Source organism: Peromyscus maniculatus, chromosome 8 (genome assembly GCF_049852395.1).
Source record: "Peromyscus maniculatus bairdii isolate BWxNUB_F1_BW_parent chromosome 8, HU_Pman_BW_mat_3.1, whole genome shotgun sequence".
Classification (NCBI taxonomy): Eukaryota; Metazoa; Chordata; class Mammalia; order Rodentia; family Cricetidae; genus Peromyscus; species Peromyscus maniculatus.
The window spans coordinates 107,370,447-107,383,433 of record NC_134859.1 but is presented as its reverse complement, the minus strand read 5'-3'; the positions used below and the strand labels follow the sequence as shown (position 1 = coordinate 107,383,433).

The 12,987-nt window shown below is 48.8% G+C and overlaps 1 protein-coding gene across 7 annotated transcripts in view; it reads right to left on the bottom strand.

Annotated features, from left to right (window-relative positions):
- LOC121831601 (E3 ubiquitin-protein ligase RNF213-like) overlaps nucleotides 1-12,987 on the bottom strand; it is a 112,894-nt gene that overhangs the window by 34,764 nt on the left and 65,143 nt on the right. For 6 of the 7 annotated variants that reach the window (XM_076543882.1, XM_076543885.1, XM_076543887.1 and 3 more), the window contains 10 exons: nucleotides 11,331-11,467; nucleotides 10,878-10,973; nucleotides 9,187-9,305; nucleotides 7,461-7,580; nucleotides 6,942-7,060; nucleotides 6,430-6,571; nucleotides 6,082-6,220; nucleotides 2,757-2,948; nucleotides 1,100-1,245; nucleotides 717-871 (listed from right to left, as the gene is read on the bottom strand). In XM_076543882.1, coding sequence (XP_076399997.1) covers nucleotides 717-871; nucleotides 1,100-1,245; nucleotides 2,757-2,948; nucleotides 6,082-6,220; nucleotides 6,430-6,571; nucleotides 6,942-7,060; nucleotides 7,461-7,580; nucleotides 9,187-9,305; nucleotides 10,878-10,973; nucleotides 11,331-11,467 — 1,365 coding nt within the window. The remainder of the gene's footprint in view (nucleotides 1-716; nucleotides 872-1,099; nucleotides 1,246-2,756; nucleotides 2,949-6,081; nucleotides 6,221-6,429; nucleotides 6,572-6,941; nucleotides 7,061-7,460; nucleotides 7,581-9,186; nucleotides 9,306-10,877; nucleotides 10,974-11,330; nucleotides 11,468-12,987) is intronic. The other variant, XM_076543884.1, reaches the window with a different exon arrangement.

Here is a 12,987-nt window from a genome sequence, read left to right as displayed (position 1 = left end):
GTTTTTTGAGATAGAGTTTCTCTTATGTAGCCCTTGCTTGTCTTGAAACTTGTCCTGTTGACCAGGCTGGCCTCAAACTCACAGAGATCCCTCTGCCTCTGCCTCCTGAGTGCCAACACTACCCTGTCTCCCCTATTTCTCTTTTAGGGTCTTAGACAGTGCAGTGCATCTAGACATCTACATTGTTTCTATCAGCAGGTAGCTTCTTAAGTTTCACAAATCAAACAAGGCTTGATCCTTCAGGGTTCCTAGGAAGTACTGCATTAAGCAACCTTTGACCATATTAGTTATAGTATGTTCCCAAATTGTACTCATGCAGTGAGGCATGAAGGTTTGGGGCAGTGAGATGCATCAATCTTTCCAATGAATTTCATTTATTATTATTATTACTATTATTATTTTTTATTATTGGTCTCATGTAGCCCAGGCTGGTCCTGAACTTGCTATGGCCTTGAACTTCTGTTCCTCCTGCCTCTACCTCCCAAGTATAGTATTATAGAGTCCAGATTATCTGAGATTACAGATGAATGCCACTATGCTGGCAGCTACAGAGAGATCTTAGAACTCTAAATGAGAACAAGGTTTGGTTCTAGAAGGCACATAGTGGAGGCTGAGGGCTTGGCCCTGAGTGTTCCATGTAGCTCTAAGAGTGTTTGAATTTGGCACCACTGTGGCTGAGGTGAGGACGTGCTCTTGTCCGTATTGTTCACACCTACCTTTAACTCCTCCCACGAAGTCACCTTCATGTTCAAAAGCAGGAAGTCCTTCACGTAGCTCTGCAAGAGATCCTCCTGCTGTGCCACAGGGAGCTGAGAGAGAAACCCACCCAAGGGAGTCTTCTGGAAGATTTCCACGAACTTCTTTGATAACCCTACGGAGAAGAAGGCACAGAGTGGCATGAGCAAGATGAAACCCTGAGTCTAGGGAAGAAAGAGGTCACTGTCTCAAAGAAGGAGCTATTAGACCCAGGCTGGAGAAATTTTAAAACAACATACTGGAGGCTACTCCACATCCAGAGTGTTAAAACTAAGCCCTTCAAAACTGTCCTGCCTTGAGCAGGTTAATTCTTCTGCCTTGAGCCTGCACTGGGGGGGCTCACCCTCTGTGTCTGTGATATACTGAGCTTGCACCCAGAGCTCCTCCAGGTAGTCCCTGATCCTCCAGCTGAAAGGGACAGCATTGCATGCATCCTTGAGCAGGTTCATGTGGCTCTGTACCAGGACGGAGGGCATCTCATTTTTGGACCTGCAACAAGGCAAGCGAGAGCAAGGCTCGTGAGATGGCACTGGAGACATGAGGTCATGTGCACAACTAACACCAGCCCTTCAGAGGGGCTATCCCTGGGGAATGGCTCTGAGATGGAGCACGTGCCCACATGGGGGAGGTACCAGCAGCATTTCATACAGCGAGGAAACAAGGAAAGGAAGACATGGTAGGGATGGGAGATGGTTCTGTCAAGCCATGCTGTACAAGCAGGAGGACCCGAGCGTAGATCCCCAGCACCTACTCAAAAAAAAAAAGCAGGTGCAGTTGCATGCACTTGGAATCTGAGTGCTGGGGAGGCAGGGATGAGGACTGATCCCTGGCGTTGGCTGTTCAGCCAATCGAGCCAAATAGTTAGCTTTGGCCTCAGGAAATAAGGTAGCAGGTGGGCTGCCCGCAGTGAAGAGCACAGACTGCATTTCCAGAGGACCTGGGTTCAGTTCCCAGCACCCACACCTGGGATTGTAATCGCCTGCAGCTCTGGCTCCAAGGGTTCTTCTGGTCTCCATGGACAACCATGTAAACAGACACAGACAGACACACACAACTAAAAATAAACCTGTAACAAGAGATCTGCCATGACTGAGGAAGACACCCAGTGCTGACCTCTGACCTCCACATGCATGTACACATATGTTCATACACACACAAAATTCTTAAAAATTCAAAGACTATTGCTGTAGGCCTCATGGGTGGCTGCAGGTGGGTTCCCAGGTCAGGGATTCTGCTGTCCAGGAACTCAAGGAAAAGCGGCAGCAAGAGCCACCACGTAAGGTCCCAAAGTTCTGTGGCAGATCCAGGTCTCTGTGGCCTTCCTGCCCTCCCCTCCGCCACTGCCTCTGCGCCGAGGGGTCTGACCATATGCTCGAAGCCTTCTTGCATGAACATCGGCAGCACACCATACTCTAATACATGCTCCCAATAGCAATTCAGAATCCCATTCCAGGGGCTGGAGAGGTGGTTCAGTGGTTAAGGTGCTTGCTGCTCTTCCAGAGCTGAGTTCTGTTCCTGGTACCCACATTAGGTAGTTCACAACTGCCTATAACTCCAGCTCCAGGGATCTGACATTCTTTTCTGGACTCTTTGGGCACCCACACACATGGCACCTTCATACTTTTCAATATCCCATTCCTTTATGTATTTCTTAGTAGCCTACATCCTGGAACAAGGTTTCCTTGGGTCCAAGCCCCACAAGGTCAGGCCTTCGGGAAGGGACAAGCACGAGGAAGGCTGAGTTCAGGTTCTGCCCCACTCAGCATCTGTGTTGTGCAATAGAACCTGGTGACCTGGACCTCTCACGTGCTCTCAACATTGGCAGATGGAACAGCAGAGTGACCAAGGACCTCTCAGGGCTTCAGTGAGCACTGTCTGCTGCTATGACCCTCCGGGCTGCACTGAGCAGGTTCACAGGGTACAAAAGTAGCTTGGGGACAGAACAAGGTGCTGCTGCTCTGTTATGACCTTCCCTCCATCAAAGCCAGGCTCTCACTCACCTTGTGTTATTCACCACAAGAGGGATGTTCAGGAACTTAATGTCACTGAAAATAAACATCCAAAGAGCTTGGACCCAGGCTGGTGAATCTGGCTGGGCCAGTAGCTCCAGGTTGCCGTCTCTGTCGATGTGAGATATCATGCTCGCCAGGAGGGGGGTGACTGCACCTTGGACCCGCTTCCAAAGGGTATGCCTGCAATAGGGGCAGAGGGAGCCCACTATGGTTAGGGTAATCACAACACACACTACTGCCTCCACATTCTCTTCCCCAGGTTCCCACATGGAAGCCAGAGCAATAGCAGCTTCCCAACATTTCCAAGAATGGGGAAAGCCGGGCAGTGGTGGCGCACGCCTTTATTCCCAGTACTCAGGAGGCAGAGGCAGGCAGATCTCTGTGAGTTCAAGGCCAGCCTGGTCTACAGAGGTAATTCCAGGATAGCTAGGACTGTTTTACAGAGAAATCCTGTCTCGAAAAACAAACAAGCAGAATGAGGAAAGTGGTTAGAGATGGCTCAGTGATTAACAGCATGGCTACTCTTCCAGACGACCCGGGTTCGAGTCTTAGCACTCACAGGGAAGCTCATAACTATCTGTAACCCCCGTTCTGGGTGACCTGACACCCTCTTCTGCCCTCTGGAGGTGGTGCACAGGCACACATGCATGCAAAATACTGATGACATAAAATATGGTTTTTAAATTTAATTTGAAAACAAAAACTGGGAAAGAGAGTGACCAGCAGAGAAGGGCCTTAGAAGGTGAGAGCAGAACTGGGCAGAAGCTGCTTCCACAGCTGCGTCTGAAACACTCATCAGAGAGGCGAGGACACTGACTTGTTTTTAAATGTAGCTATTTCCAAAACCAGTCATCCATTTCTTTTAACAATGAAAACAGCTGGATGGTGGTGGTGCACACCTTTAATCCCAGCACTCGGGAGGCAGAGGAAGGCAGGTCTCTGTCAGTTTGAGGCCAGCCTGGTCTACAGAGCTAGTTCTAGGACAGCCAGGGCTACACAAAGAAACTCTGTCTCAAAAAAAAAAAAAAAAAAAAAAAACCCAAAAACAAAAAAGCCACAAGATACAATGAAAACGATGACCAGATGTGTATTGTGTTCCCCAAAATATTGTGTACCCTAATAAACTTATCTGGGGTCAGAGAACAGAAAAGCCACTAGATACTTAGGATAGGCAGTGGTAGCACAGGCCTTTAATCCTAGCATTCCAGAGGCAGAAATCCATCTGCTCAAGGATACAGCCAAGCATGGTGACTCATGCCCTTAATCCCAGAAAGTGAGCCTTTAATCCCAGGGAGTGGTGGTAGAAAGCAGAAAGGTATATAAGGCGTGAGGACCAGAAACTAGAAGCATTTGGCTAGTTAAGCTTTCAGGCTTCTAACAGCAGTTCAGCTGAGATCCATTTGTATATGAGGACTCAGAGGCTTCCAGTCTGAGGAAACAGGATCAGCTGAGGTAGCTGTGGCTTGTTCTGCATCTCTGACCTTCCAGCATTCACCCCAATAACTGGCTTCAGGTTTGATTTTATTAATAAGAACTTTTAAGATTCCTGCTACAACCAGATTCATTGAGAAAGAAATTTTCCGCAGCTAGGGATAAAACAAAGTACGATTATAAAATAAACAGCAAAGTAAACTTTCTCCAGATCAAGTTAGTCAAGAAAGCATGCTCCCTGAGATTTAGCTCTGCACCTGTGTACTTGAGGTTGCCATGGTCAGTGTCTGAATTAACTACATGACATGCTGCTGACCTGCTCAGGACTGGGATGTGAATCAGTGTTGAGCACCAGCTGACCATGAACCAAGACCTGAGTTCAACCTCCAGCACCATCCCAAGGAGACATTTATAGAGAATAATCAAGTCCATAACTGATGATATATAAGATATATATGAGACTGTAGTGAAATACAAGAATGATGAACTAATGTTGGAGGTTGGTAGCTAGTGTTAGCATCTAAGACGGAGAACTGGGAGAGAAGAGACTGAGAACACTTGCTGAGGACGACAACAGTCGTCTCAGGGCACAGAGACACCCCTCGGCTTAACAAGCACTCCTCACACGGTGACAAGGACAACAGTGTGAGCTGAAGGCTGAGATGGGAGCAGCTGAGACGAAGCAGGGCCCTGAGGCGTGTGGCGGTCAGGCGTTGGAGAAGCTCCCTGCAGACAGACTGCAAGCTCGGGTAAATGAACAGTGCTGGTGAGCTCAGGCCAATCGGCATTTACCACAGACTAGCGGGCTGGGAGGCCTGACAGTCCAGAGGGCTTTATGTACATTAAATGGGGGCACAGTCTGCAGAGATAAGACACAGCCTTAGATCCTCCAAAGGCCCAGGGTGCTACCTCAGTCCAACACAGGCTCTTCCAAGCTCCTCTTAAGTCCAGAGGAAATGGTCGGTTTTGTAGAAAAAGGGGCGCATATAGTAAGGTACTCTCCTGGCTCCTAAGGCTATAGACAGAGTCACCTCAAGCAATGGGTATCATTGTCAGCTCAGGCTCACAGCCTCTGGCAGCATCACTTGCTATGGTTATGACACACTGGCAAACACATTCCCAGGAATAGATGATGGGGGAGGGGAGGGTTCCCTGAATTGATTGTTCATACGTTTTTTTGAGACAGGGTCTCTCTGTATAGCACTAACTGTAATGGAACTCATCTGTAGACCAGGCTGGCCTCAAACTCACATCTGCCTGTGCCTCCCTGAGTGCTGGGATTAAAGGTGTGCAGCGCCACCACTGCCTGGCTCCCTGAATATTTTTATTACAAAAAAGTATAAATAATTGGGATGCAGATGCAAGTGGATCTCTGTGAATTTGAGGCCAGCCTGATCTACAAAGTGATTTCCAGGACAGCCAGGGCTGTTACACAGGGAAACCCTGTCTCAAAGAACCAAAAAAAAAGTATAAATAAAATAAGAAAAGACCAGAACTGTCCCATAGAGCCACCATCCAGGTTCATTTAAGGCCCTGGGAGGGGAAATTACATCTCCAGTTTGCTCAGAGGTGTAGGAAGAAACACCTGGACACTTATCCTCAATGTAAGAGTCACACCACCAGGAGTACTTCACTAAGAGTCACACCTCCAGGAGTACTTCACTAAGAGTCACACCACCAGGAGTACTTCACTAAGAGTCACACTTCCAGGAGTACACCACTAAGAGTCACACCACCAAGAGTACTTCACTAAGATCACACCACCTGGAGTACTTCACTAAGAGTCACACCACCAGGAGTACTTCACTAAGAGTCACACCTCCAAGACAACATCACTGGCATGGTGCAAAGACCTCCATGCTTCTTTTGCCCTTCCTTGTACCTGAAGGTGCCTGCCTCCTGCAGGGCATCCTGATTAGCAGCCTCCCTGGTGACCCATTCCTTTATACTTTGGACCTGGTTCTCTTCTTGCTTCTTTAGAAGAACATGGAGGTGCATCTTCGATTCCCGCAAAAAGGAGGCTGTGAAGACAGTGGGAACGAGTTCGGCCTATTCGTGCACACTAGGTTGTAGGCCCCTCATAGATTCGACCCACCTTGCCCAAGAGAAAAGCTGCCCACCCTTTGGCCAGGAAAGATTACCATGGATCCCAACCATGCCCACTGCTTCTGTCAAGGCCAAGAAGCCTGAAAATCAGGCGGATGACTCAGCACCCGGGTACAGTGCTTACCATTGCCTGTGTTGTCTTCATTTAAGAGGCCAAGGAGAATGGCGACTCTCCTCATGTTTCGTGCACAACTCTCATTCTGGTCTCTGAGCATCCCCACGGCGCTCTGCACACAGCTCCGCAGCAGTCTGGTGGTGTCCAGGACCTGGGAAAGTGAAGAAGAGAACAGGCTTCTGTTGTCCCAATTCCAGTCTGGACAAAGGCTGGGCCAACCATGTGAAATGGTGATTTTGTGTTAGCAATCATGTGGCTCCAATTGCTGGTCATTGGGCAAAAGTTACCACCTCCCAGCCCTGCCCCTCGATGGCCAACATTAACAAGAGAGTCAGGGAGGAAGGAAGGGACAGAACTAACAGCGAAGGGAATGAGTCACTTACACATCCATGGTGGAGGGAGGAGGGGGTGCAGCCTAACCCCAGTCTCCCCTCCCCCAATCATAAACACAGGGTTCTTTTCACTCCCAGGAGAGGGTCAGAGATGCAGCTCCCTTAGCTAATGGGAGAAGCAGGACTCACATCACAGCCTCCTGGGTCAGATGCCTTCTCCATCTCTGGACCTTCCACTTCCATTTTTTCCTCTGCCATTTCCCCTGACTTGCTGGTCTCTGTCTCCATCTCCTCCTCTGGGTCATCTGCTAGGCGAAAGGCAAGGCAGACATGCAGACATGTTAGCATGCGGGGCCTGAATAGGGTGAGTCAGGATCTCTGGGATAGGCTGGGACTTGCCTGGCTCCCTTGTCCTTATCTGTAGTGGTGGCCGAGGAAAGGGAACGTGTGCCTTGTATACCAGCTCCAACTCTTGCTCAGGTGCTCCCTAGCCTGACCTCTAAGGGCTGGCAAAGGAATTAAAGTAGACTGGCATGCTGTGGGCATACTCTGGTGGCCTTGCCCGTGGCTCCACCTGGCTGTGAACTCTGCTGACGGCCAGGGGCTGGCACAGCGGAGGGGCTCTGCATCCAGCACCACAGCACTACCACAGCTGGCACTCCCTCCTGTCTCCCACACCATGACCCCAAATGGCGTCTTGTGACTCACACTCAGGTTTGTCCACTGCCTTGAACAGCTGGCTCATGGTGACATTCTGCAGTTTAGTGACATCTGAGGCCATGATTGTGGATCTGCGGAGGTCATCAATATGTACAGACCGCCACAGCCCTGTGGAGAACACAGTCACGGGAGTCTTCTGTGACTTAGCAGTTTTCTTCTTGTCATTCATAAAGACATGTAACAACCTGGCTGTTTATGTTACCATGTGTGTTTTCATTATTATTTTTGTGTAGCATATGTTTGTGCACGTGTGCCACAGCACTAGTGTGGGGTCAGAGGTGACTTGTGATAGTTGCTTTTCTCCTTCCATCATGAAGACCCTGGGGATCAAACTCAGATTGTCAGGGTTCACAGAAAGTACCTTTACCTCCTGAGCCCTCTAGCTGGGCTAACCTAGGTTTCTTTTTAAGATTGATTAACTGGTTTTTATTTATTGAGTACTTGTCTGCATGTATATATATGTACACCATGTGTGAGTCTTGTAGGTCAGAAGAAGGTGTTAGATCCTTGGAAATGGAAATACAGATGATTATGATCCACCAGGTGGGCACTAGGAACCAAACCCAGGTGCCCTGGACCAGTAGTCGGTGCTCTTAATCACTGAGGTTTTGCTCCATCCCCTTCTCCCAGATTTTTAATTGCACTGTTGCTGAAGGAATGATCAGTACCCCAAAGTCTGAGCCCTTGGACATGTGAGAAAAAGCTATCCATAAGACCAACCTAAGCACTGTTTAAGATATAGAGTAGCCGGGCGGTGGTGGCGCACACCTTTAATCCCAGCACTCAGGAGGCAGAGGCAGGTGGATCTGAGTTTGAGGCCAGCCTGGTCTACAAAGCGAGTTCCAAGACAGCCACAGCTACACAGTGAAACCTTGTCTTGAAAAACCAAAACCAAAAAGATCTAGAGGAACTTCTTGCAAAGTGCCCATGGGTGAGCTCTAGGTTACTCATCTGCATCTCCCTGCAGCCACCTCATAATTAGTAAAGGCGTGTGAGGCACCGGTAAGGTATGCCCTACATCATCTATGAAATTATCCACTGGTTATTTCCAATTTCTGGAATATATGTCTTATAGCAGGAGACTGATATATGGATAACATTTCTCCCACAAAGAGTCAGCGCACAAAACTGAAATGAAATGAGAGGAACCGCTGTGTTGGTGCTAGTGGGTGGGGAGGTCGCAGAATTCCCTCCATCATGGCAGGTGGCAGTCAGAGAGGACCAGGAAGTGCTAAAGCCACGGCTGTGTGCCCAAAGTTGGTTTGTCTGTCTGTCTGTTTCTGAGACCAAGTCTTTCTGTGTAATCCAGGCTAGTCTTGAACCTGCAATCCTCCTGCCTCAGCCTCCAGAAATCTGGGATTACAGAGTGTGTGCGACCATCATACCCAGCTAAGAATAACGACTTCAGTGCCTGGGTAAGAAACCTAATTGTGACTGGAGAGCATTGTTGGGATTCAAATTCTAATTCCAGACACAGGACCACATGAGAAACACCTGAAATACTACTTAAAGGAACACACTCCAGAGCAGTGGTCCTCCATTTCCTAACGCTGTGACCCTTTAATACAGATCTTCATGTTGTGGTGACCCAACCATAAACTTATTTCATTACTACTCATAACTGTAGTTGTGCTACTGTTATAACTCATAATGTACATATCTGATATGCGACCCACAGCTTGAGAACCTCTGCTCTGGGGTGCTGTAGTCCTACCTCCATGGAACCCCACATAAGATGTGCCACTTCCCATTCGGGAAAGTTTCGTAATGAAATAAACGAAGACAAAGTCCTTGGTTCCCTGTGTTTTGTTGATTTCATTGATGGTGGAATACCTGTTTAAAAAGCAAACACAAATCAATTACAACCAAGCAAACACGCTATGTTGGGAGCTGGCTGCCACCTGCCCTATGAGCTGACAGGGGCAGTCTTGGTCTCACACTTTTAGGAGCTTAAAATCACTTCACAACCTCAAGATGAGGTGGGCTCACTTCCCACCCCTCCCAGAATCCTCTGCTCAGGATTGGATTTCTGTCCTGAATAGAAGTGTGTTCTCAGGGCCTTGCCCGGCTGTGGACAAGCTAAAGCTCTCTGGCCTTCCTATGGAGCCCTGCGCAGCACTGAAACCGGTTCCCAGTAGATCTCACTACGCCCTAAAATACAACATGGCTACCAGTGCTTTAAATGGGCCCAGAAATTCCCATTTATCATGAACAAGAAAATATGGCTAATTCTAAAGTATTAGATTTCTTTTACCAATACCATAACAACATCTATTAAATACAAATAAAAGTACACACACACACACACACACACACACACACACACGCATACACACACACACACTTTACCAGCTGGTCCTGCTGTTAGGACAAGCCTGTCCCAGCTGCTCAGGATACTGAATCATGAGGATCACAAATTCAAGGCTAGCCTGGACAATTTTGTGAGCTCCTATCTCAGAATGAAAAGGAAAAGGAGGGGAGGGAGAGCTGCCTCGCCAGTTAAGAGCACTTGCTGCTCTCCCAGAGGACTCGGGTTTGATTCCCAGCACCCACAGGGTGGATTACAACTGTCCCAACTCCAGTTCCAGGATTCAGTGTCCTCATTTGACCTCTGTAGTACCAGGCACACATATAGGCAAACACACATGCACTCAAAAACAGTGTTTAAAAAAGTAAAGAGAGGGCTACATTGTAGCTCAGTGACTGAGAACTGGTTTATTAACATATAACATGAGGTTATTTGGGCACTGCTGAAGAAGCCTTTAAGCCCAGCTCTGGGGAGGCAAAGGCAGGCAGATCTCTGTGAGTTCAAGACCAGCCTAGTTTACAAAGTTAGTTCCAGGACAGCCTAGGTTGCTACATAGAAAAAAAAAAGTGAGGTTTCAATCCTAGTCACACATACATACCACACACATCCACAAACCACCAACATTACACACACACACATATACCTACAAACCACACACACCCCACTAACACATCACAGACTCCCACAGGGTCTCACCAGTTACTGCTCTTGAACTTGCAATAACCATAACTAAAAAGCGACTGCAAACATGTTTCAAGGATATTTTTAAACATCTGATTAATGGTCTACTATTTATACGTGTATTTTACAATTTTTCTCTCTCTCTCTCCTCCCTCTGTACACTCCCCTCCCCATGTGTGTGGATGTGTATGCACATGCGTGCATGAGTACAGAAGAACTGGGGATTAAACTCAGGTCCTCTTGCTCACGTGACTGAGCGATTCCCTAGCATTTCCAATCATTTTATAGTCATCTGGTGGAATGAAGAGAATTTTCGTGTTAATTTCTGTGTCTCATGACACTTGCAGAGAAGAGATTCTACTGAGGTTGTAAGTATTGGTTCCCTGTGTTGTTTCCAGACAAGCATGAAAACGTACTTGGCAGAGGCTACCAGCTGGGCGCTGTGGACCCCATCGTCGAAGTCTGTCTGGATGACTAGGATTTTACGCCTGGTTGGGTTCATCAAGCAAGAGCTGGAGGAGAAAGGGAATTAATTACCGGGTGAGTTCCCTGTCCTGGAAAATGGATAAAGGAATTTCCTGAAGGAGGGTGAGGCCAGGGCCACACAGAAAAAGCATGCAGAGAGATGCCCTCCATTGGGTAAGCAGACGACTCAGCAGAATTCTAAATGGCCAGCAGGCTTCCTGGGGAGACAGAGGACCAGGCTGGAAGCTGGAGGAGAGGAATAGAGCAGTGGGACAGAGAGGCCCATTGGAGGTCCAGGCACGAGCCAATGCAGAGTGAAGCCCCCGCCCCCAGTTCACTAACCAGTGCCAGTCTCTATACCCCAGGGCCGGGTCCCTGAGAACGCAGCTAGCAGGGCACCTCACCGGACTTCCTTAAGGAAGGAATATTCAGTGTCAAACTGCTGCAGAGACAGGAGCATAGGCTTCGAGGCCAGTCCCTTCAGCTCGGATTCCAAGACTTCACAGTCCGTACTGGTCAGCAGTCTGGAGAAGGTGGTGATCTGCAAAGAGGCAGGCAGACTGTTGGCCAGGAACCAGTGGGGAGCTGCTGCTGTGGGGGTCTTTCTGTACGCTGTGAGTGTGTGTTGCTAACACTGGTTAATAAAGAAGCTGCTACGGCCTATGGCAAGGCAGGATAGAGCCCGGTGGGGAGTCCAAGCAGAGACAAGGAGAAGAAGGCAGAGTCAGAGGAGATGCTGAGAGTCCCCAGGGGAAGCAAGATGTGATGTAACACAGGTAAAGCCACGAGACCCATGGCAATACATAGATTAATAGAAATGGGTTAATTTAAGATGCAAGAGCTAGCAAGCAAGAAGCCTGAGCCATAAGCCAAACAGTTTGTAAGTAATAATAAGCCTCTGAGTGATTATTTTATAAGCTGCCGACTACACCAGGGTGGGACACACGAAGACTTGCGGCTACAGGGAGGCCCGGCTACTCGGGTTAGAACCTAGAGACAGGAGGAGGTTGAGCCCTGCCCATGATGGGTGCACATGGCACAGTGTGTGTTTAGGAGGAACACAGACGCAGAGTATCTCCGGAGACAAGGCAGGCGAGGTAAGAGGACCCGCAGGGTTAACAGGCACCAGTGAGAAGTGCCCTGACAGGTGCCTGAGTCTCCTTCCTGCTCTGGACCCTTCTGGAGTCTCAGGATCCTTTAGGACTCTGAGCAAATGTCACTTCTCATACACTGACTTCACGCTGCCCAATGGTGTCAGCCATTGGCCTCTCTTCCTATCACAGCCGTTCTCAGGGGGCCACACTGCACACTGCACACTCGAAGAGCCCTTGGGGTATGCTGACACTTGAGCCCCCAGTTCTCACTCCTGGCCTGATCCCTGAGCTTCTGATTCCCTCATATCCAAACCCCATGCTCATTCCTGAATGAGCTAAGCAAGGCCCCTAGGCAGTTGGGAGGGGTCCAGGGACTGCCCTGTCACCAGATGCCCACACCCACTGCCCCTCCATAAACTCAGTAATTAGCCTGTGCATCTGCACCCACTTCTTTCTCTCTTCTTCATTTTTCATTCTTCTTCCATTTTTGTGCATGGGTGTTTTGCATGCATGTGTGCCTGCACCCCCTGTGTGTCTGGTAGCTGTCGAGGTCAGAATTCCCTGGCATTGAATTCCCTGGAACTAGAGCTATAGCTGCTTATGACCTGTCATTGGGTCCTGGGAATTGAACCAGGGTCCTTTGGAAGTACAACCAGTGCTCCTAACCATTCAACAATCTCTCCAGCCACCCAAGCATTACTTTGTTTGTTTTTCAAATCAAAGGTTCTCCATATAGCCCTGGCTGTCCTGACACTCACTCTGTAGACCAGGATAGCCTGAAAATCAGACATCTGCCTGCCTCTGCCTCTGGAGTGCAGGGGTTAAATGTGTGTGCCACTGCACCGGGCTTCCCATCATTTCTTGGTACCATCTGCCTCTCTGCTTTGGCGGTCCTGATCCTGCAGCTTCTACCTGGCCTGTTTGCCATGACTGTCTTCTTCGGCCTCCCTGCTGTCCGATTGCCACG